General features: G+C 54.7%; 2 protein-coding genes across 2 annotated transcripts; both read right to left on the reverse strand.

The window, feature by feature from the left end:
• Positions 1-4,718: 4,718 nt before the first annotated feature.
• VOLCADRAFT_117686 (uncharacterized protein) lies at positions 4,719-10,316 on the reverse strand (the record flags this gene model as incomplete). Its single annotated transcript, XM_002950824.1, has 5 exons — positions 4,719-7,886; positions 8,386-8,499; positions 9,325-9,740; positions 9,936-10,044; positions 10,314-10,316. 5 exons carry the CDS (start codon positions 10,314-10,316, stop codon positions 4,719-4,721), a joined length of 3,810 nt encoding a protein of 1,269 aa, XP_002950870.1.
• A 3,627-nt stretch (positions 10,317-13,943) lies between these two features.
• VOLCADRAFT_104876 (uncharacterized protein) lies at positions 13,944-22,389 on the reverse strand (the record flags this gene model as incomplete). Its single annotated transcript, XM_002950825.1, has 12 exons — positions 13,944-15,176; positions 15,516-15,641; positions 15,935-16,072; positions 16,427-16,559; positions 16,972-17,560; positions 19,605-19,663; positions 20,931-21,280; positions 21,486-21,607; positions 21,662-21,816; positions 21,894-22,021; positions 22,090-22,172; positions 22,284-22,389. 12 exons carry the CDS (start codon positions 22,387-22,389, stop codon positions 14,922-14,924), a joined length of 2,244 nt encoding a protein of 747 aa, XP_002950871.1. The 3' UTR covers positions 13,944-14,921.
• Positions 22,390-24,132: the final 1,743 nt, after the last annotated feature.

Genomic DNA, 24,132 nt, shown 5'->3' on the forward strand with positions numbered 1-24,132 from the left:
TCTGGTCTAAGTGGGAGTCCTGGCTGCCCTGATCATCTCAGGTGCAGTGCACGGCCAGCTGGACCGCTGGCTCTACTCTTCGTGAGTCTGGTGCCCACTTAACACACACACACACACACACACACACACACACACACACACACACGCCCACGCCCACGCCCACGCCCACGCCCACGCCCACGCCCACGCCCACGCCCACGCCCACGCCCACGCCCACGCCCACGCCCACGCCCACACACACACACAGAGAGTACTTATCAAGGTTATATGGGACAAAATTGGTTTGGAAACAAGCGGCAAGATTGTTGAAACCTTATCCGCTGTTTGCTTACTGCGACGAAATGCTGTATCAAGCGCGGGCATGGATGTAGTATCTTTGTGCGTCTATGCCTTTCATGTCATTCTGCGGCACATCTGTAACTGATGGGCGGAGGTTTCACAGAGATCTCTAGAGCAGTCTAGAGCAGTCAGTCAAGTTCAGTCTGACTCCAGTACGGACCAGTCGGTGGGAATATACTGTAATAACAGTCTATAAACTGTTTCCATTGTCCGCTGCCAAGGCTGCGGCAATGCTGACCGTAGATGCGTTACTGATGCGTTATTATTGTGCCACTGCGAAGTTTTACACTTTTCCGTATGCGTACACAGACTGACTGGCTGCCGCCTGAGCTAGCCGAGGTGCGCCCGATAGCGATGCGGTAAAAAAAGCACCGAACAAAACAGCAAGCTGCCGACATATCGACATAATGAATCAATTTATTGAGGCATCAGGCAAAGTTACTATGAGAGGCACACGTTGAGATGAGAGGCATACAGCATGACAGACAGACGTACATGCTGAACACACAGCAAAACGTGCACTAGATAGACACGGATTCATCAAACCGCACTTCACATCCTGCAGTGGATGATCGACCAACCCTATGATGTACTCGCCACTCAACCATGTTGAAACATATTCTTTGTTGTCCTGTTTGTCATCATGCTGCTATAACTTCAGTCACCGCGAGCATCTCTGCTTTCCAGCTGCGGGGCAGGGGCAGGGCTGCCACCCTTACAAAAACCGGCACCCACGAACCAACGAACAAGCGTAGTCACCAAAAACAGCGAACATTCGGCCCAACGATTAGCTTTGCTCCGAACCATATATGTGCACATATTACAGTCAACAGAGTCCCACAAAAATCTGCATCCAGCAGATAGAGCTCTATCACGTCATCAAAGGGGGACCGAGCCCTTCTCAATCCGCTTAAGAGGACGGTGGCCGCAGATGGAGAGCCCCGGAATCGGGCAAGACGATAACTACGACAACCGACCGGCAGGCGGCGAGATCCACAGTCTTCCATTTACCTCATCGTCGTCATTAACTCGACCATCATAACCACCTGTGTCATCCCCCAACGGGATAACTTCAAAGGTGCTAATGCATTGGTTTCCACGCGACGCGTTCCTCCGGTATATATATACTATTGGTTGAATACAACACATAGGAAACAGCTAACACAGCATATACAGCACGAGAAGCGAGCACGGAGATGGCGGAACCGTTGCGCGGCCGCTGAGTCTGTGGCACATCAGCACTGGACAAACGACCTCATAACTGCGTAGAGACTACTATAGATTCACCATAATACATGGACCGATCCATAGATCGTCCATAACTCAGGTACAAGAACATGACACATGGCCGGTAGAAGGCCGTTATAGCTGGTCATTATAAAGCACTAAACTAACTGCTGTCATAACAGTCGATAGAGCGAGCCAAGCAGCAGCAGCCGATATGGAGGGATGAGCAGCCGAAGGCCGCTCATCGCTCAGTGGATGCCTTTGACCAGCGTTTTAGACACAAAAAAGCCGCCCACAAACGCGCGGGCCAGACCTTAGCTGCACACTAAGGTAATGTAAGCGAAAATCATGCATCAATCCTCGCTAGCCACAAAGAGTTTACGTCTACCTGGTATCGGTGCAAATTAATAAATTTTACGAGGACAAGTCAGTGAGGGCTTATGGGTTTAGACAAGAAGGCCCCTCCTGCTGATGCCGCATAGATCAACAGGACACAGAGCACCGGGCAGGTGCGGAAAACCGCCAAATCCAAAAACCGCAAATCGGCCGCTGCCGCCGCAAATCGGCCGCCCCGAATCGCGCGCCGGCCCTGCGCGCGAAGGGAAAACTCAAACGATTGCATGGCCAATGTAAGGGAGGTGCACGCCACCATGTGCGACACACCGCAACCACGCTGTATCGCGAAGCCACCGCAACCTTTCCCTCCTTGGAGGAGGCAGAGGGCCGCCGGAGGAGCCGATACAGCGATACAGACATCTCTTCTCCTTCCACACAACCTGCCCCTTGTCTCTGCACGCACCGATATCCGTGCCGTCTGTGTTATATAAAACCTAAAAGCAGTACGGAAAGCCACCATGCCCCCCAAATTCAAGCACGTGTATACGACTACGACTACATACACCATCTTACACACCAGATAACTCTTCTGCATCCGGTGATATTTAATAATTCGGCTTTCGGTCGATTTTTGCCAGACTTGTTAAGTGTTGGCGGGTACTAATGGTCCGCCCGTGACGCCTACGTGGACATTTCCCTACCGTTCTGAAGCGAGCACCCAAAATTCAATCACGTCCCAAAAGCCGGCAACCCTTACAAGCAACATACGTCCAAACACCACCAAAAAGCGGTTGGAGAATCTTCTTCGTCCTCGCTTTGTCCTTCCTTTCCCCCCTTCCCCAACATGCAACCCAAAAGGCACACGCGTACATGGGTGCGCGACCCCAGGGAAGCACGCATGGCGCCTCCTTCCCAGCCCAACCCTTCCCCTCGTTATCCCCCGCCCTAAGTGAGCAACCCCTACCCCACCAGACCCTAACAACACCAAAACCTGAAAACATACACGCGTCCCAAGAACCACACCCCTTCATTTCAGCATGGTTTTTTGCCCCTGCAGCATCAGCAGTGGAAGCAAGGCATTCCAGACATCATCCAGGGCTCTGCGAGGTGTGACACGACACGTTCCGCCAGCAGGGCATCTGTGTGTGTGTGTGTGTGTGGAGGGGGGAAGCCATCTGAACCTCCAAGGAACTCAACCTGACAATACCTCAACACCAACACCGCATGTACGTACTTGGTGCCGTACCAAGGGCCAAGAAACCACCTCCCGATCCTCCTCGTATATGGATTGCTTCCGCACCGGCCCGAATGAAGAGAAGACTGTGCAAGAACGCGGCTGATTGAGCTCGGCATCCACCTCCTCCCCGCCTTCCGGCAATCCCAACCGCTCCCCTATCACCCTCCCCCTCAAGAATGAAAACGCATACGGAATGATGCAGTGCATGGGTGCATACGTATATATACTTTATACATGTCATATATTGTACAAGTAAGGCCTACCCCCCCGCCACGGCGGAGGCACACCTCGGCCCCCTGGATAGAGCAGGCTGACTCACCTCTCCTAACCCCCCCCCAAACCCCAGGGATGATGACGCCAATCATCAAGCATCCAACAAACTATCAAACCAACCAAACAACCAACCGATCCTGATTTCCACCGGCCAACACCGGCCAAGAGACCACCAACCGATAACTGCACCGTAACCGTATTCTATCGGTCGGAGGTTGTGGATGCCGTCATCATCGTGCCGAGGAAAGGTACATCAGCCACGGTACGCAAGGCCACACAGCAGGCCCCCCGCACACGCCGACACTGCCGACCCGAGGATATTGAAAGAGCTCCCGCAACAGTGTTACCTAACCCTGAGTCTCCAGCTCGCCCTTGGGACCCAGATCCGCCCTCGGGGTTCTGTCCCCAGCGGCCAGGGCTCGGGAGTATCTCTGCCAAGTCGCGCGCACACGTACACACACACACGTACACACACGTACACACACGTACACACACCACCAATAACACGCTCGCTCGCCTAGCCGCTTAGCCGCCAGCCAACAAACGGCGGCCTCTGTTGGGGGAGCCTTTGAACAGCCCCAAAACGCAAGCAGGCCGCCCGAGTGGTGAAGAGGTCGAACATATCGCGTACACGCGCATGTGCAAGTCAGGTAGAGGGCATAGAGAGCGGTCATAGACCACATTGCCAATATCGCCACACCAGCACAAATCTGCCTGTTGCTGCTGCTGCTAGACAGCAAGTTTTTCCGTACTGCTCACCAAGTGGGTTTTGCATCACCGTGGTGAAGTACATTGAGGTAATACGCGCGGTACGGCAATGCATCCGTATGTGTACATGGCAATCCGTACGGTACGGCACGGTATCGTACCGGTATCACCCACCCATCAGGCCCATACACGTAGTCTTGGCGTGTGTATGTGCGTGTGTCGTACGTGCGCATGAGGAAAACCTGATAAGAGAAGAATACCTATTAATGTGGTCCCAACATTCTAAGAAATGGAGGAACGTCGCTTACGTCATACGATTCTATCTACAGCACCTCTCTCCGTAGCCCTCTTCGAACAATGTGAAGCACACATTCACAGACATATACACCTAACGCCACTTCAATCTCACGGCTCAGATTTGAAACGCACTGAAACGCACTGAAACACACACACACACACACACACTGAAACACACACACACACGCGCGTAAACGAGCGCGCGCATTCATACACGCGAGCTAACACATCCGCCCCCGCCGCCATAAGCTCCTCCTCTCCTCCGCACCCTTATATATGATGCCGTACGATACGAGAGAGCCTAAAACGCCAGCGCCGTGGGCGGCTTGCCCAAGTCAAGCACCGGCAACAGCATCGGCCCGGCGCCGCCAGTCCCCGGCGCAACTTGCCGTACGCCCGAAACGGCCCCACCGCCCAACCCGGCATGCGGAGTGTAGCCTGCCCCCTGACTAGACTCCCTGGGGGCCAGTTGCAGCTGCCCCGGATGCGGGTACTGCGGCTGCTGCTGTTGATGATGATGATGGAGATGCTGCTGTTGATGTTGGTGCTGCTGCAGAAGCGGTTTTAACGCCTTTCCTGCCACCCCTCGAATGAGGAGCATATCCAGAAGGTTGTCCACGTAGGACGTCCCACGGGTCGGCCCCTGCGGGTCTGAAGGTTCCGGATCCGACGGCGGTGCAGCGGTGGCGGCGGCGCTGTCAGACACACACCTGGCCCGTGGCGTGCCGCGCGGCGCCCCTGACGATCCGGTCGTCGCAACAATGTTGCCAACAATCTTGTACGGCATGCCTTGGTTGTAATGACGCGTCATGTCGAACTGATCGCTGATGGCAGAGTACGGCATGCCCGCTTGGCGTCCCTGCGACTCGGACGCCGACGCCGACGCGCGGCCAGCTGCTGTTGCGACCGCTGCTGCGGCAGCTGCATTGTAGCCGTTACCGCCACTCGTCCTCTGTTGCTGCTGAACCAAAAATGCCCGGTGCTGGAGGTCACGCATCAAAATTCCGCCTCCTCCCCCTCCAGCGCCTCCAAAGCCACGTCCGCCGCCGCCGGCAGGCACCGTGTCATACCCCCCACCGTCATCGCCGCCTCTATAGGCCCAGTCCATGTACTCGTGTCGCAGCTCGGAGGTGTCAAGGTCTTCGCCGCCGCTGGCACGACGGCGGACGGTATGTGCATCCCGTTGTCGCTGCTGCTGCTCTTGCTGCCGCTGCTGCTGTTGGTGCCGAGGCGCCAATGCCTTCTGCTGCAACTCCTGTTGCTGCGCAGCGTGCGCAATCGTCTCCAACAGCGATCGAGCGGGTCGAGATCCGGCATCCGCGGAAGCGGCCCCCATTGGTACCTCCTGCCGCTGCTGCTGCTGCTGTTGTTGCTGCTGCTGTTGTTGTTGTTGTTGTTGTTGTTGTTGTTGTTGTTGTTGTTGTTGTTGTTGTTGTTGTTGTTGTTGTTGTTGTTGTTGCTGCTGCTGCAACGTTTGTTGGTGTCTCTGCTGTGGAACCGATCGTTGTTGTTGTTGTTGCTGTTGCTGCTGCTGCTGCCGATGCCGCCGCTGCTGCTCTTGAAGCTGCTGCTCCTGCACCCGTTGCTGCTGCTGCGGCTGCTCTTGTGAAGCCACCCCCGCTTGTTTGCTGCGTTGCAACATTGCGGCCAACACATGGGCCAGCAAAAGCTCCTGAGGATGCTGCTGCTTTTGCTGCTCCTGAGACTGCTGTTTCTCCACGCCCATGTCCTGTACCTCCACCTCTTTGCTCGGTCGCCGCCCAGTAGCCGCCTTCAGGCGTTTCGCTGGCCGCGGCTCGAAAGAGCCCTGAGCATCCGCGGATGCCATCCCTGCCTGTGCAGGGCGGGGACTGCGTCGCTGGCCGCCCATCATTGCCTCGTGAGCTTCCATGGAGACATTCGCCGCCTTCGAAGACAACCCAGACCCGGGCCCCGGACCCGCGTCTCGACCCGGGCCGGGCCGGGCCGGGCCTTGTGGCCTCCGGACCCCAGCCGCAGCAGCAGCAGCAACTGTGCAGCCTGCCTCCCAACCTGCAGGCCGCAAGGCACCGCTACAGCTCCCGGAGGTGCCAACTGCGCTGTCCATAATCCTCTGCTGCTGCTGCTGTTGAAGGTGTTGTTGAAGGCGGGCGACGGCTGCGGCAGCCTGAACATCCCGGCTGGGAAGGCGCCCGGCCTGCCGTGGGAGGTCGTCCGCGCTCGCGTCTGCTGAACTTGCGCCTGCACCCGCCGCCGCGGCGGCTGCCAGCAGCCCAAATTCCCTTCCTGAGCGCTGCTGCTGCTGCTGTTGTTGCTGTTGCCGCTGTTGTTGTTGCTGCTGCTGTTGTTGCTGCTGCTGCTGCTGTTGCTGTTGTTGCTGTTGCTGTTGTTGCTGTTGTTGTTGCTGCTGCAGCTGCTGAGCCGGTTGAGATAGGCCCTGCACGGGCCGCTTACCCGCGATACCGTCGCCAGGCGGAGGAGGTCTCTTATTCGCTGACGCCGAAGCGCGTTCGCCCTCCCTAGTGCTGCCCGGCGGCACCGCCTCCCCAAAACACGCAGCGACCTTGCCGTCCTGGTCCGCGCTCGCACTCGCTTGTACCTGCCTTTGCTGTTGTTGCTGCAGGTGCTGTAACAAGAGCTGCTGCAGTTGTTGCTGTTGCTGCTGCTGCTGTTGTTGTTGTTGCTGCTGCTCCTGCTGCAGCTGCTCTAGTAACGCATGGACGCGTCGTACAATGGACGGTTCCAGATGGTCGTACTGCTTGGTGAGCACTTTGAGGATGACATCTTGATCCAGGATATGCCGTGAGGGAGGAGCTAGACGCGCAGCAGAGGGGCCACTGCCGCTGCTGCTGTTGTTGCCGTTGCTGCCGCCGCTGTTACCGTTACCATTGCCATGACCATGCGCGGCGGGCGCTGCTGGTGGCGCAGCCGCGACAGCAGCAGTCGCAGCGCCGTTGTTCTTGCCGTCGTTGCTACTCCTGCTTCCATTTCCACTTCCAGTATCCACGCTGCTGCGTCCGCCTAGACCAGCACCCGTGCCGGGCTCCGTGGTGGTGGCGGTGGTGTTCACGTGGACAGTGCCTGCATTGCCGACAATGTTGTTGATGGCGGTGCTACCTCCCGAATCCGCCTTGCCAGCCGCTGCCGTGTCAACAGCACCCGGAACCTCCTGAGCCCCAGAAGTAGCTAGTTGCGTTGCGCCCTTGGCGGCCTGAGGCTGTGGCTGGGTTGGGCTTGGGGCGGCGCGTTGAAATCCGGGCTGTTGTTGTTGTTGTTGTTGTTCTTGCGTTTCGGTTGTTGCGCTCCTGTTAACCTGCACCTGCGCCGGTGCCTCCTGCGGCGAGGGCGACAGCTGCGACGCTGACGCTGACGCCGAAGGCTGAGGCTGAGGTGGTGGTGTGGAGCCGGAAGAGGGTCCTGGAGATCCGCTCTGACGGTTGCGGTGCAGGACCACCACGTGCCGAACCGCTTGCTTGCTCGCAAGTCCGTTCTGCGTGAGAAGGGATTGTGGGGTTTATTCATGCAATCGAAACTGATAACCAAACTGGTGGGTAATAGGCGAGGCGAGTCTGTTCTTCGCTGGTCTCTTGGAGGGCAGCGCAGCAACGAACGATTGCGTGCACGCGGCGCGGTGGGGCCAGCGTCGGTGATTGTGTCACCCTTGGGAAGCATCAGACCCAGAACTTCCTTTTGAAATCCCTTTTGATTAAAACGACATGTACCCTAAGTTGTCGTGTTCTGGCAGCTTTCATCACTACAAATAACCAGTCTCTCTTATCTTGACAATCGTGCTCATGCCAGCTTCATTCAATTCATAAATATAGCGAGAAGCATAAGTCAGTACTGGATCATTCCCTAATTCTTTTAAGCGATGAAACAATGAAGAACAACATCACTGTTGCAGCCCCACCACCGCTCCACGACATCCACAGCTGCGTCTAGCACCACCACCAATACTGCTGCTGCTGCTGCTCGCCCAGCACACTTACAAAGTACGTCCAGTCGGGAAAGCGGGCGTGTCTGTGGTAGTACATGCCGCACCGATTGCACACCAACTTCCTGTCGATGCGTCGCCACTGCGGGGCCTCAACCACTCCGCAGAACTGCAAAGGGGGCCAGGGGGACCAGGGGGGAAGCAATTCCGGATCAGAGCCTGGGCGGCGGCGTGAGAGGGCACATTTGACCGTGGGCGGGTTTCCATGGGGGAGGCAGAGGCAGAGGGAGAGGGCGCAGGGCAGCAGGGCCGTCGGGAGCCATCTGCGGCAGCTAATTCCCGGCGGGAGATGTGCTGGAAGATGGGGGAGGGCATGGCGCTGGTGTGGTTGTGCCGCAGTTGCAGAGGAGGTGGGAGTGATAACGAAGGGCAAGCGCTAGCCGAGTTCCTCTTCCAATTCACGTTACCTCATAAAACATCCGGTATAACACATGCACACATGACACAACAAGAACGGCAACAACAACAAAAACAAGCTTTCAAGCAAGAGAAAGAGAGGAGGAGGCCCTTAACACACCCGGGGGGCACCTCTTCCCAAAAGCGGTTCTTGCTTAATGCTGCACAGACAGCAAGAAATAAGAGAGGCCGCGCTCTCTCCTCTTTCTTCATCGTCCAAGCAATACTATTTTGGACGCACACACAGACATACACACACGCACAGATCACTCGAGGTCGGGCAGGGTTCTGCCAGGTTGCCCAGTTGTCGGTGCGGGCGCTTCCCATGGAAACAAGTCATGTCCCAGTCTGGCCTCATTCTTAAGGCTGGCTTGGAGTTCTCAACCCAGACGCAAATCAATTACGCATCCAATGGCATCCAAGCATGCCGCATTGGCTTGTCCACCAAGCTATGCTTTCTAGACCAAACAGGCCTGTTCCCCAGGCCAAGACCAGCAGGAAAGCTGTGTCTTACCCGTAACCCTATAAATCCGCTTACCGGGTTCTCGCAGGGTCCTCCAGGGATGAGAGGCTTAGCGGGGGGCTTAGGTGGAATGACAAGAACTGGAGGCTTAGGTTCAGAGGGCTGCACAGAGGGCGACCGGTGCTCTGCCGGTTGGCGTGTTGCCGCGGCATCGCTCGGGCTGCTGGCCTCCGGAGGCGTGGTAGTCGCCTGCGGTTCCAGCGGCCTCTTGAGAGGAAGCACCGGTTGGCGGTCATGAGGATCCTTTGGTGATTTTGGCTGAGGTGTAAGGCTCTGCTGCTGCTGCTGTTGGGGAATGGCGACGGGCGATGGACGTGCCTGCGACTGCTGTGCGAGAAGGCCGCGAGCCAGGAGGCCTTCCAAAAGATTCGCCTGATTGCCAGCAATGATTTGCGCTAGCTGCTGGTATAAAGGAGCTTTGGTGAATATAACTGTGATGGGGACCCGGACAGCGGAGAAGCGTGACGGACCATGGAAACGCGGACGTCAGCGCAATCCGCCAAGTCAACAAACAGTACAACACCAATTAGGTGGAAAATGTAAAAAAATGCAAGAAGTAAAAAATGTCGCTTTTGGTGACAGATTGCCTCCTTGTGTAAAAGGTGCTCGGCATGCAGTGGCCTCACCTGTCCTAACAACTTCGTGGACGCCAGCCGCGTCCACGACACGTAGACGTGGATTGGATTGAAGCTCGTTGATGCATACATCAACCAGGTGTTCCCAGTCGGCCGGTCCCTGCTCGAGTAGGGAGGGAAGGGCAACGGCAGGAACGAGTCGTAGGTGTACGTGGCGCGTGTTCGGGCAGGACAATCCTCTGTCAGGCCGATGCGGCCTGCATACAGCGAAGCAAAGCTCCGAGGCTATTACCTATACCGAGCCGCTTCTGGCTGCATCGAAACGAGTAAGTCCGTACTTCTTGTAGGAGAGAGATGCACAATCCTGAATCCCAGTTGGATTCCCCAACCCACATCCTTCAAGCCTCCAGCCCGGTTGAATGTGCGCACCATTATTAAGGTAGTGCGCAAGGCAAAGAAATCGTTGCACTGTCAAAGGAGTGCCTATGACCGTCTGAAGACGGTCCACGGCCCTTCCCTGCTCAACTATCACTGCTAGTGCCCAAAGAAATGTTGTAGTTAAGGGGGCTTAACTGAAGTGTCATCCTGAGGTACTGTGCACAAACTTTGGACGCAACCGCCGCATCCGAAGGATCAGCCGTTTGAGGAAAGCTATGTCAGCGCGAGCCTGTAGAACAGCACAAACCTAGTTCTAGAGTCTTGCGTTTGTCAGTAGTTGCAATTCTCGCGCTGCGCGCGTTAGGTAATCCGAGACACCCTCGTTCCTCCGGGAGACCCTCCTGGAGCGCTGTACGTAAGACCTAATTATTGTCGATAATGATTACACGCGGCAGACTGTTCATATCTGAATCCAGATCATGAAGTAGTACAGACGGAGGTAAACGGTTAAGGTATATGGTGATCTAATTCCGCATGCGTAATCTCGTGCACGGAAATTTTTCGCATAAACGAAAGTGTACCGCTGCTTCGGGCAACACCTTCACGCAAGCCTCCAACAAGAAGTTACTTCATACGTAAAGCAGTGTGAGCTAATTTGCATGTGTACCGTATACCCAAGCGATCATTAACGAATGCTGACATCGCTCGGTTACAGTAACTGCTGCTATTAAGGCGACGAAATACAAACGCCTGTCAAAACAAGGAAAACTCCATAAACGCTAAATAAGAGAACTGGTTACTGTAGAACTGACAGGCTCTATTTCTTTGCTTCTGTTAGATTTAACAAAAAGTAACAAAGTCTTGTATGCCAAATCGCTCCTCCTTAGACTTCCGAGGCTTCTAATCGTCCGATGAGGACTCTGCTTTTCAACTTTCGATACCATTTATAGAGCCCACTCGCTTCCACTTATATTGCCCCTTCGCTTCGAAATGAAAGGATCGCATGCTTGCCGTGCAGGGCCTAGCATTCTTGCACAAAGACGGGAATCTTCAGTATCCATTTCCTCCTTCCCATGTTCAGAGAACATCGTCATAAAGTCCCGTCATTGCGTCCTGTCCCCAGATCCAACGAAACTAAAAACGCTTTAACAGGGTTCTCGCTTTCCAAGCTGGCGGCGGTCGAGTTTCCAACTTCATTTGAGCCTGTGGGCAAAACAAGTATACTGTAGGAAATGTTTTATGGACTGATAGCAACCACGAAAGCTGGTGACAACTTTCAGTCAGTGCAAGGCCCTAAACCCTTCTTCATGATCATCAGGTGGAATCCAAAAAGCTGCTCAATCTATGAATAGCTTGTACATGCCACAACCTTTACATAAGCAGAACTGATGACCAGCATAACGGAGGCTTCAAAACATTTCGTACAATCCGGAAACATATGAGCATGCCGTCCATGTAAAACACCGCTTACAAAACGATATTAATGGATGAGCCTCTATTGGGGAAATATTTAGCAGCTGCCTTTGTGAACGCAAGTGCTGAGAAATTGGGTCCGTTCTTGCACTTCTTGGCTGATTAGACTATTGGAATGGACTTGGGGAGAGTCCAAGTAGCATAACTAAATAAGGGATAAAATCTGAAATGAATTTTAATCGATAACTTATCTTTACAAGCTCAAATTTGGAAAATGTTTCAGAAGTGCTCCAGCATTTCAAGCCCTCGACGGCGGCACCACAAGTATCTGCTCAACTGAATCGAAGAAATCATTAATGCTAAGTTGATGACTGGTGCGTGCCTTGCTTGGTTGCTTGGAAGTCGAAAATCTCTAATTGTTCTAAACGATGTCACTTGAAAGAACAGCTTATAAATTCAGTGGACGTGAAGAATAATTCGTTATCACGTCCAAAATTTGAAAGAGTTGCTTATCAACACGTGCTTGCCCTCCGTTTCAGTAATCCGTACGTTACGGGCTGATTAACGTACGTCACACCTTTTACTCAGCAGTGACAAGGCAAGCAACGCTAACTCCTTCATTTCATTAAGCTATGGTGTTTTACCATTACATGAAATCTCCTTTCATTGAGCAATTCTTGTCTAACTCTTCTTACTTAACCAATCGCACACGCAATTCACGACTTCACCATATCATTAGCATACAGTATTTAACAATTTCACCTTTTTACATGAAGTCAAGATTGTGCCCAAGGAGTGAAAGACCAGACCGCTCGAGCAACCACATTCCGTTCTTAATTGCGATTCTCAGTTGTAACGTTTCTGCAAAGCACCTATCTGCTAACAATTTCAGAATCACGTTTACAAGTTGATGCCATTTCTTAATGGGATCTTAACCTTTTCGCTTACTGTATGCCTTTGTATGTTGCCCAGCTACCCCAGGCCCAACTTCTTAGTGAACCCTAAACTGATAAAAAAAATATCAAACGCAAGCTCTTGAAAGCTGTTCGTTGCAATACTAAGAGGATCCGCGGTAATGACCAAACTTTCGCAAGCAAACGCGAGAAGTTGCTGGGTGCGATGCCGCACTGTGGGGGAACCGACTGTATTGTGCTGGTGCTGACCTTTTCTAATCGCGATTATGTACGATTTTTCAATTTCTCCACCGAATACAAATGTAACGCGTGCGCAAGTTATGCCGACACACCAAGGCTACACGGCCTCGAGAGCCGATCGAGCAAGACCTCGAGCAGGCAAGATCATCCTACGCAGAACCGAAAGGTTCGACCCCTAATCCTTGTCTCGCTATATTCACATACCTCATCCGAAAGCATATATGAACCTGGCCACCAATGTACATTAATGTATGCAATCGCAAGCCTGTCGTTGCAGTTTGAAGCCATATGCGAATGCAGCAGGTCGTGCTCACGCCAGCACACAGCCGCGAGCGGTGCTTACAGCGAGCCCAGACCCTGACAGGGTAGGACCCAGACCCAGACAGCGAGCCCAGACAGGGTAGGACCAACAGGGCCCGCAACGGACCGTGGACTACACTGAAACATATGATGGAAACCTTGGGCACCTTGAACAGCAATACAGCTAACCATGAAGCTTGAGAGACTCGGTATGGGGGAACGTCTTTGCCGCCCGCTTCTCAAGATAGAAGTAACCTGAACGCCCCCCAAGATGCGGCAGAAGGGAGCGGTTCCCACAAGAGGCAACCCTTAGGGCAACAGCAAGCCGCGGCTCTAAAGAAGCTGGCATTCTTGTTCGCCATAATATGACGAAAACGAGGATGTGGAACATGGGCGCGAAAGAAATATAATGAAACTGTGCTAAAACGCTTCAATTTCACGAGTCCGCTAACTACGCAACACAACGGATTCGGTGCCGGTGCCTTCGAAGGCAAACAAATACCAGCTGCGGGGCCGTTAGGCTGACTACGTCCCTTCTACCTCTACTTCCTTCCAGTCGGCCCCATCCAGTCTCCGCGTGTCCCTCTCGCTGATGTGACTGCTTAAGACGCGGGATGATTCGTGTGACTCCGCACCTTGATCTCGTCCGCCTGAGCATTTCTCTCTCCGCATGCCGCATGTTCCACAGCGGTATGCGGGTAGACGGCGGCCTATGCTGCTGGAAACTATTTCGTTCTGGTGCCCTCTGCTGCTTAGTACTGCATGTGTACATATACAACCAAAAAACACACCAAGACGCGCTGGAAGAGCCATGCACCCATGCCGCTCACTTACAGGCCATGTGCTTCTTCTAATCAGACGCATATGCTCTCTGCACGCAGAGGGAACCACACATGCCAGACGCCTTTCTCCGCGCCTTCCTCTTCTTGTTCTTCTCCTCCTTGCCGTCCGAAGGCAGGCCCCATGCCAGTCCGTCTGTTGACCTTCCGTTTCGCACCATACCTCTAGCAGGAGGCACACAGCAGGCAAATCCCAAACCCTCACTCCGCCTGTACCGCCGCTCTCGGGTCCTCCTTGATAACACCCGCATAAGCGATACCGTTGGCCACACTCATATGTTCGGTCCTGCGGCAGTCCGGCTCTCTATACCTCCCTTCGGACGCACGCGAACACGTTTTACCGCGGTGGCCTTACCCTGCCCAGGTACCCACGCCCCCAACCATCATTCTCCAGAAAGCCCGCCCTTGGCTGAGAATCCCACGCTGCTATTCTATTCATACCGGGTCCTTATCACCTCCTTTTTGCTCATGCAACTGTCTGCCAACCTGCAAGCTCCGCCAGTGCTATGGCCTTCTCTCCTCTACTACAAATCGCAAACTAGGAAGACAGGCAGACAGATAGACAGGCGGACAGACAAACAGGATGGGTGCAACCGCAGGGATGATGAAGCAGACGGGTATCCGTGCGCCGAGGAGAAAGACACCGCACAGCCTACTACTTTGTATGCGCGTCATGCGCACATAGGCCGGCCGCAACGTTCGAGTATCCGACTAGTGAAGCACGCCCAAGCATTTCGTCCTCCACATTTTTGTCATCATCTGGTGCCTAGAGCGTACATCCTCCCACCGCCATCCGCTGCACGATGCCCCATCTCCCCCATCCCGAAGCGCCACGCCCAATACGCTCTACATACCCCCCTACAGGACTACTCCCACCCCATCACCCAGGCCGGGTTCAAATAGGCCGTCCATCCCAGACACCCTTCACACGAGGTCTCGTTCTGAACCTGGCATCACTCGTCATCCGAATCCAGCAAGCTGCCGAGGTCTTCATCATCGTCATCATCATCGCCGCCTTCGCCATCCTGGCTCCCACGACCCGTGGGTCCGTCCGCCAGCATTGCGTCAAACTCGTTCTCCTCGTCTGCGTCGTCGTCATCGCTGTCATCATCTTCCGAGCCGTCCTCGTCTGCGGAGGACAAAGCCGGCGCAAAGGGGTCTTCCGCAGCAGGCTCCTCCTCGGCGTCCAAATCGTCTTCGAACAGCACCTGCAGAGAAAGATTGCACCGCCATCACCATCACCATCACCATCACCGCCATCACCAAGAGGAGTGAAACAGAGGAAAAGGGAACACTAAAGCGAGAGCAGCAGCACAACCCGCAAACGAGAAGCGTATCCAGTGCATCGCCCCTCCCGGTAATCAACCTGAAACCCGCATCATCAACCTTCCTCCGCTTTCCTTTCGCTCTTAACCCAACCCGGATGCATGGCATGCCAAGCTGCCAATCCTCGCGCTGTCCTTACTAGCTCTTCGTCTGCAGCCGTACCATTTCCCCCTACCACGACCAAAATCCCGCCCCCACGCGCACACACAAACACATCTCACCTCGGGTACTGGACGCCGCTGCTCTGCGGGCAGCTGACCCTTGTCCCGGCTGTGGTGAAGCACCAGACCTAATCTCCCGTACAGCCGTAAGAGTGGATCTTGGAGTTTAACCCGCGCGTCAATCGCCTGCACGTATTAAAACAAAACATATGACAAAGTTGTAACGCGCACCTAACGGGCACCAGGCACTTCACAGGGTCACAGCAGTCTGTTGGCACTGTGCTGCATTGGAATTCCGTTGCGCAATCCCAATTCACAAACATTTCCAATCCCGAGATGCGTAACGCGGGTTTCCGTTGCGCTGCGCGATGTTAGTCCACATGCAAAGTCCCGAGCTGCTTAGCAGCCCCCCTTAGCCGCCATGTCTCTTGCAACATAATCTCTCCCCAACCGCCAACCAACAAATCAGCAGCACCTACCTGAAACAGGCTAGTCAAAGACGGTTGCACTCCCGGCGCGCTCATGAGGTATGCAGTGTGGTGGTGTAGTACGGCACGGATCCATGGAACTAATTGCACGGCACGGCTGGGCTTTGACACCAGCCTGTCCACGGCAGCCTGGGGATATCAACCCATGGAGGTCAAAGTCACATTTAGTAAGCCAGCTAGACGGACAGACAGACGAACAGATAGACAAAAAGCCGGTTAGGCAAAGGATGAATGTGGGACCGGTATGTTGGTTAAGTAGAACCAAAGCGCGCGGACGTGGAGGAGACAGAGCTTCACATCGAGAGATACGACCTGGCAAGCGCAAAAGCTAAATGAGCCCCTGCGAGAGGCCGCATAGGATTGCACAGGCTTCCAAACCCTATCCGCGCCCAAGGTCCTCCCCTCCCCCGACCTCCCTGATCTCCCCCAAACCCTCTCCTCCTCCTCCTCCCCCCTCGTATCTCCCGAAATTCCAGTCCTAACCGCTTTAGCCAAGCATGTTCGTCTTGCCTTTAGGAACCTCGCCGCGTCCAGGGGCACGATCCGCGCCACCGTGTTGGCAATGACAATCGAGTTGCTGGTCGCCAGGCAGCGCTCCAACAGCGCTCGGTCATTGCTGTGCAATGATTGGACCCAGAGTTGAGAGATAGGAAACGTTAGAAGAGAAAATGTTAACGCAACAATGGAATGGAAGTATCATCAACTGCCACCAGCCGCGAGCCAGGTGGGAAGGGACGATACGGGTCTTCCTAGGTTACGTATCTAGGACGCAAAAGAGTTGTTGGAGCAGGGAAAGGAAGGGCTGTGTCAAGCTCTTGATAAGATACTTCCTCTCCTCTTAACTCTTCCCCTCCCCTGCCCTCCCCCTCCCCATCCTTCCCCTACCCGCCTGAACGTTGTACACCGATCAACCGGTGGCCGCCTCGCCGACATGGACTAACCACCTTTTGCTTTAACACATACCGACACACCCACCCAAACAGAAACACACAACACCATCAGAGCCGCAGCCACATCGCACATCTCACCTCCTAATAGCCTGCGTCAGCAACACAGACAACGAGTCCGCCTTTGAGGAGCCCGCCGGCATGGGCCCCGCGCTGGGCCCAGGCTCCTCGTCCACGGGCGGCACCGTGCCCAACGACCGTGCCTCCAACTCCGCCACGCGCTCCCCTAAAGGTACCTCGCCCTCGGGGAGGTCCGGCACTTCCTCGTCATCCGCCCCTGGAGCGGCGCTCCGCGTCGCCGCAGCGGCAGCAACAGCAGCCTCCGGATCGTCGTTCTCGGCACCACGCTTCCGGCTTCCAACGGCTGCTTCCGCCGCCGCTCGAGTCACCACCGGCTGACCGATGTTATCCGTGCCGAGGACCGTGACCCCGGGACCCGAGGTCAAAACCGTGCGGGGCTTCTGCTGTGTTGATTCATCAACTTGTGCGGCAACGGCGGCGGACGATGGCTTCTTGGCGTCGGCGCCGCCGCCGCGAGGTAGCAGCACGCCGCCGACGGGACGTAGCAAAACCAGGACGTCAGCGGCCGCGTCGGGTGCCTCTGCTGGCACTGCGAGCGTTTCAAAAGCGGGCTTGGCGCTGTTCCCTCTTGCAACCAGAAGTGTAGGACCTGCGGGGTGATGACCAACCGGATGGTGTGTGAGAAAATGACGAGAAGTCGGACGACTCGAAGAGCGAGCGAGGAAGATTGAGGAGTCTTCTCTGTTATGATCACGATGGCATGCACAAACATAACATCGCGCACGGCGAGATCAAGATTAGGACAGAGGCAAGATTAAGGCAGAGCCGAGCCATAGAAAAGACAGCTAACATTTTCACGCTACTTCAAACTCAAATTAAATCACTGGGGGTCTGAGGGTCCGCGTCCTTTCTGTGCCAGGAACACAAAGCTGGAGGACATTGGGCGGAAAAGGTGCTCCCACGGTCGTGTGTTTTGTGACCATGACCAGGAATGCACACGCAGCGGTTATTCTAGAGGGAGGGAGGTTGCTTGCGTGTTTGTTGTCTTGCCGTGTGGTGTGGCCAGGAAGGTAAAAGCCCAATGGATGCCGCGCCGGCTACGAATGCGCCAGACGCATCACAGCACCCGTGCCTGCCAAATTGCTGTCGCGCCGGGTTACATCCTTCTGGGTGTTGGAAGACACTTCAACCCAAGAAGGGAAAAGAGACGGCGCTTGTCAGTGGGATTAAGAGGAGACGATGCAATGCAAAGAATTTCCAGTACTTTTTACCTAGGCTCGACGGCACACACACATGCACACATTTAAGAGACGATGATACTGATCCAGGGGATAGACACAACGGTGGAAAAACAAAAGTGGAAAAGCAGGATAGCAAAGTACAACCCATATCCGAAGATATGCAAAAGAGCCAGGACAGCCAGGGTTTTTCCCACGCTAGTGCGAAGGGGGGAAAAGAAGACGAACCACGAGCTGGTGCGAGGGGAGTTGGTCAAGACGCGACCGAGTGTACATCCTCACTCACGTTTACTCTGATTTGTAAAATATGACATTATAAACATGACATGGCTACACTTGTAAGAGCACAAGTAATGTAGCCGAGCTGTTCAAAGGCAAGCCAAGCGTCTCTGGCGTTTGATGAATTGGCGGATGGTGAAGGATTGCAAGAATCGTGTTGCGAGTAGTGCGACAAAAGCGCGTGGGCGCCGGCACCGGCATTGCTCGCAGCGCCATTAGCAGCTAACTACCCGCATCCTTGTCGCGCCGGGTTACATCCTTCTGGGTGTTGCAGGTGCATCCAAGAAGGGAAAAGAGACGGCGCAACATGCGACGGTTTACCTTCTGACTATGTGTGAGGCACATTAGGTTTCTATGTATTAACTTCAGTTGAGTGGCAAACACTGCAGCACGCATCGTACAAGAGTTTCTGTATTGAATAATGGAAGACCGAAAATATCGGATCTCTTTTTGCATGCACCCAAAAAAACCCGTCAAGGATGTTAAACGTGTTGCGGATAGTGAAACGTATCGACACCTGCACAGGGACGGCAGGGCGCCGTTATCGCCGTAATCGCGTCCCTATAGCGCCGGGTTACATCCTTCCAAGCGTGAAAACATCACCAAGAAGGGAAAAGAGGCGGCGCATGTGACGACTTTCGAACCAGAGCTTTCCTTGGCGTTACCTGACATGCGAGAAGAGTGTTTTGATGTTTCCGGGCGTTGCAGCATTGGCACATACAGCTCGTCCAATATCCAAATGTAAAACCAACCAAGATATCACCAATCAAGGTTTTGCGGTAGTTGAAAGGATTCAGAATGCGTGTGTTGCGGGAAGTGTGACAAACAAAAAGCGTGAACGCCAGCACCGGCATTGCGCGCAGCGCCATTAGCAGCTAACTACCCGCATCCTTGTCGCGCCGGGTTACATCCTTCTGGGTGTTGGAAAACACTTCAACCCAAGAAGGGAAAAGAGACGGCGCTTGTCAGTGGGATTAAGAGGAGACGATGCAATGCAAAGAGCTTCCAGTACTTTTTACCTAGGCTCGACGGCACACACGCACACAGCCATTTCCCCCAAATACTATTTCGCTAATCTCAAAGGTTATGGAACTTACGAGGCAGCATCCCTTCTCCCCTAAACGAACGGCATTTGGTTTCCAGCCACTCAAGTCACCCATAGCAGCACCCACCTACCTGAGGGCCCCTGCTGCAAGCGTATCCCCAAGATGGCCTCATCCCGGCCCGCATGTGACCTGCGTGGTGGGCGTGGCGTGGAGCGGGGGGCACAGAACAGAACGGAACTAGGCACAGCTGAACCAACATGACAATGATGGCAATTTGGGGACTCCGGGGTCATCCGCCCAGCTCCTTCACAGGTGACGGTGAGTGGATATGAATGTGGATGTGCGGCGCAGATGTGGGCGTCATTCCGGGGATAGGAATGGAGCGGGGGAGGGCTTGTGGCAAAAGGACCGCAAATTTCCCGTGCATGAAACCATTGGGCTGAGGCCAAACAGCAGCAGATGGACGACAGAAGGGACGGCCCCGGGCGGAGTGCACACGCACGAGCACGTCGAGATGATGTCAGTCAGGTACAAGCGGACCAAATAGGGAGGTGTCCGGAAGAGTGAGGGCAAGGGCGGCGCTGCTCTGGGTGTCTCTGGAACGCCCTGCAAACGATGCAGTACTTCATTCCACGACAGCCGTACATCCGACCCATCAGTACATTGACATTACCACACCAAGATGCAAAACATCCCTACATTCGTCAGCCCTGGTCTGGTGCCCACAAGGGCAAGCTTTCAAGCCGTTTTCCCGAATCGACATCCCGGCGCGGGGAGACTGGGGATGCACAGTCCGGTTGAATTGCATACGTCCTGCCTCTCCACTTCCCTCGGTTCGCGCACTCGAGTCGAATGTGCGGCGTTTCGTGACGCAATGCCTCTCGATCCTACCGAATACTCTAGAACCCCATTCCCTTCTTCTCATTTCTTTTCGGTAGCAGGCTCCCTGAAGCACCATTAGGGCCCTTTCTCTGCTCTCTCTCGTTTCTGGAAAAAGGTCTCAGTCCCCCTCAGCACCCCTTTGCCTTTTTGACCTTTGCTGCTGTATAGACTAAGACCAAATCCACATGAATCATTCTCTTGCGAGCACCTCAATCAAATCCAGGCACTAATGCTAAACTCTAAATGCTTTTCACTACACCACACCGCGGTCCCACGCGTGCGTCACGTCTAACACGGCCGACATACATATATATACATACTCAGGTTAGGCACTACTGGCAAGGCACGGACCATTGCCCCCGGGAGATCATACATGGTGGATACAAGGTAGACGATAGGTGATAGCTTATAGCCCAGCTGTCAAACCCTCAGACCCGCTCCACTCCCCACTTGTCCCAACCTCCAAGCACCAAGCCCGGCCAGCCACAGTCTGCCACAGCCCGGCTTACGTAACTCTTTTCACAATTTCGCATATTTGGGGAAGTTAAATTGGTCCAATGTAAACGCCGCTCACCCTTTGCCAGCTCCCTCGCCGACTCGAACGCGCATCACCAGCTGGCACGCAAGACCTGGCTTGCTGTCCGACGAGCCGTCCCCGGCTGCTACCGACTCCCGATGGCAAACCCAGACGAACGCCTCCCCGCCTTCCGACACCGCTGCCACGTTGAATGTCTCCCCCTCGGAAACGCATGCCGCATCCAGCTGCACTGCGGGATCCTCGAGGTTCAGCGTCGTGACGGCTGGGTGCTGCTTCTTCGACTTTTTCGCAGGAGGGACTTCCCAAACCGCCACCTGCCGCTCGCCGCTACCTGCAGAGACCGCGTGGGGCTGCCCTGGTACAAACACCACCGCGCGGACTTCATTCTGATGAGAGGTTGGGGAAGAGGGGAAAAGAGATATTGGGAACGGGGAGCGGGGAGTTGGTGGTGATGGCAACCAGCTGGGAGCGAGCAAGCCAGAAGACGGAAGGAGGCCCAAGAAGCTGATGAACTGACGCGGAAATGCTCATGAAGGAGGAGCAAGGTGCGGTAGAGAGAAGTTTTGGGATGGATGCAAGCTGGGTGCTTACCGGATGGCCTGTATACTTGGCTGACCGTGACGACTCCGATACGTCCCACAGCTGCATACTAGAGCCACCACCAAATACATGCTTCCCGTCTGCAATTAAAAGCGATTTCGCTTCAATACAACCTGAAAGACGTACAGGTAAAAGGAAGGCTGAGGACATTCTATCGGGTCTCGCACCTGGCGCGATGGCGATTGCGGTAATCGGGTACTTGCTAGCCTCATACCGCTTCTTCACTTCGCCGTCAGGAATGCTGAGCGAGACAAGCGAGCCGTTATTGCCCGTGGCAAGTAATTGTCCTTGTTCAGAGGAGAACGCCAGAGACCTGACGCCCCTGCGGCGCCGCCAAGAAATCGCCATGATTAGGCCTGGTTGCGGCATTTTGCCGGCATTAACAAGCCCAATACTTACCCCTGGACAGCATCCATGGCACGCCATTTAAGTTCGCCAAGCTGAACGTTGTAAAGCTTTACATCGCCGGCGGCGGTGCCGAGAGCGATACCCGTAGACTCAACTGACTGCTTCTTTTTCCCTTTCTCCTGCGTGGAGTAAGAGCATGGTGACAACTCTAGGAAACAGGTAGAAAGCTGTGACGGTGACGGCGCACCTTTGTCGGCACCCACACGATGCATGTGTGCGCTTCCACCAAGTGTCCGTTTGCTGTGGGGCCTCCATTTGCTTTCCCAGAGTCTGTAGGCCCCCCAAAAGTCACTAGCAGCCGTGCCGTTCCTGAATTGCCATTTGCGTGTTCGTTTAAGTATTAAATCGCAGTTAAATTTGTGCATAACCAAATTGGCCCACCGGCATCAAACACTCGGACACGACCGTCAGGTCCAGCTAAAGCAAATTTATCTCCTGCTGGACTAAAGCTACACAAAAGTTTGTCGAGAGCATTTCCCGGCAGCATCGTTCCTCGATATCAGACAATTGCAGCTCATTAAAAGGTATGAAAAATCTAACTCTTGATAGATGCCTGGAAGGCGGCCACTCAGCGATGCGAATGTAAGCCGCACGGCAGCGCCGTACCAAAGTTCAGAACTTGTTGCGAGTGCTTGGTAGTCTGCACTGACGATGGCTTAACGATAATATGTTCTTTCATACAAGCAATTCGCTTCCCTGATTACCTTTGCGTGCATGCACATGGCTTGTGCAAGGCTGTTGACAGCAAGCTACCTGCAATTCCGTGCGGGTACGTGCTCGATACCACATCTGCGGACTGTATCGCAGCTGTTGGGTTGTGCAGCTACACGGCACCTCGCGAAGAGCGACAACCGAGGCCCGTGGAGCGCGGCGAGCACGGTATACTCCTCGTAAGTAGAGGGGGGCGGGACGCGGCTGCTCAGGAGAAGAGGCGATTATTCCTACTAAGTTTTGTTATTGACATCAGCCCATGGCTTTAGAACAACAAACCGTGACGGGTAACTCTAAACCCTCCAACCGAGGGTTAACCGCTGGACGCGGGCACCATATGCCTTAACCGCTGGACGCTGGCACCACTCCTCAAACTCTTCCTGCGGCTCTGGCAGGCTTCCCATTCTATCAGTTAGCATTCAAGGACAAGGAAAACCCCTGGCCAACCCCGCTGCCATGGCCCGACACCTCATGAACGTGGCCAGCTGTCTGGATCTATATTACTCGGCTGGTACGTGGGCTGGGAGCCTTTGGCTGCGAAGGATATACATCCTAGCAGCTAGTTTAATTCTCTGGTGGATAACACTGTTCGAAGACGACTGGGTCAGGGCGGAACGGGCAGGGATGCGGGTTCGGCAAACTAGCATTGACGTCCCGCGGCGATAAATCCTACCATACCCACGCCTGATGACATCGAGCTTGCAGCTAGTACGCGGAGAGAATTACTGTGAAAGAAAGTGCTCAGTCCTGCGGACAGTGTGGAGTGCGATTGGCCATCCATGCCAGTCCCGTACCGTCATCCGTACATTTGCGAGCTTGCGCGGGTTATGCGTATGGCCTTCTTCTAGATTGACCTCATCCGCAACAAGCCGCCTTCGTGAGCTCAACCATCCACAGCAGGTCGCTGCTAGCCGGGGCTTGACACCTGCGGAAATGAAGACCTGCTGCCATAACAGCTTCGGTATTGGCCAGATTGGCCTGCGGCCCGCATCTTGGCTATGATGGAGCCACCCTTCTCGCACTGTCAGCACTTCTTAGGCAGGCTGGCTTTCGGCAGCTTCCCCCCTTACTGCGTGACAATTCCTTACTTTTGTGCGTGCGTGTACGTGCCGTTGGGAATTAGCAGGCTTGGATGAAGATTGCTGACAATATCGGAGGAGAGCTCGGGTGTGCGGCAGGGCCACACTTACCTGAGAGGACGCAGCGGGAGGCTGTCTGAAGCGACGGGAGGCTGGGATCGGGCGACGGCAAGGGATGCGGAATATGAGTGGCTATATGAGCATAAAGGAGTGGACGACGGGTATGACTATGAGGAGGAGGAAGAAGAGGGTGATGTTGGAGGAGGTCCACGGGGTATCGCACAAGGAGCAAAGAGAAATCAGGGGAGGTGGGGACTGGGGACTGGAGGAGGGGCCCTGGCTAGAAGGTTGGGTCAGAGACGGCTTAAGGTGCTAAATGGTCCGGGAGGCACAGGAGCCTCGCAAAAGAGATTGTGAGGGCCTGGACACGAAGGTCCAGG

Source organism: Volvox carteri (genome assembly GCF_000143455.1).
Source record: "Volvox carteri f. nagariensis unplaced genomic scaffold VOLCAscaffold_20, whole genome shotgun sequence".
NCBI classification, from domain to species: domain Eukaryota; kingdom Viridiplantae; phylum Chlorophyta; class Chlorophyceae; order Chlamydomonadales; family Volvocaceae; genus Volvox; species Volvox carteri.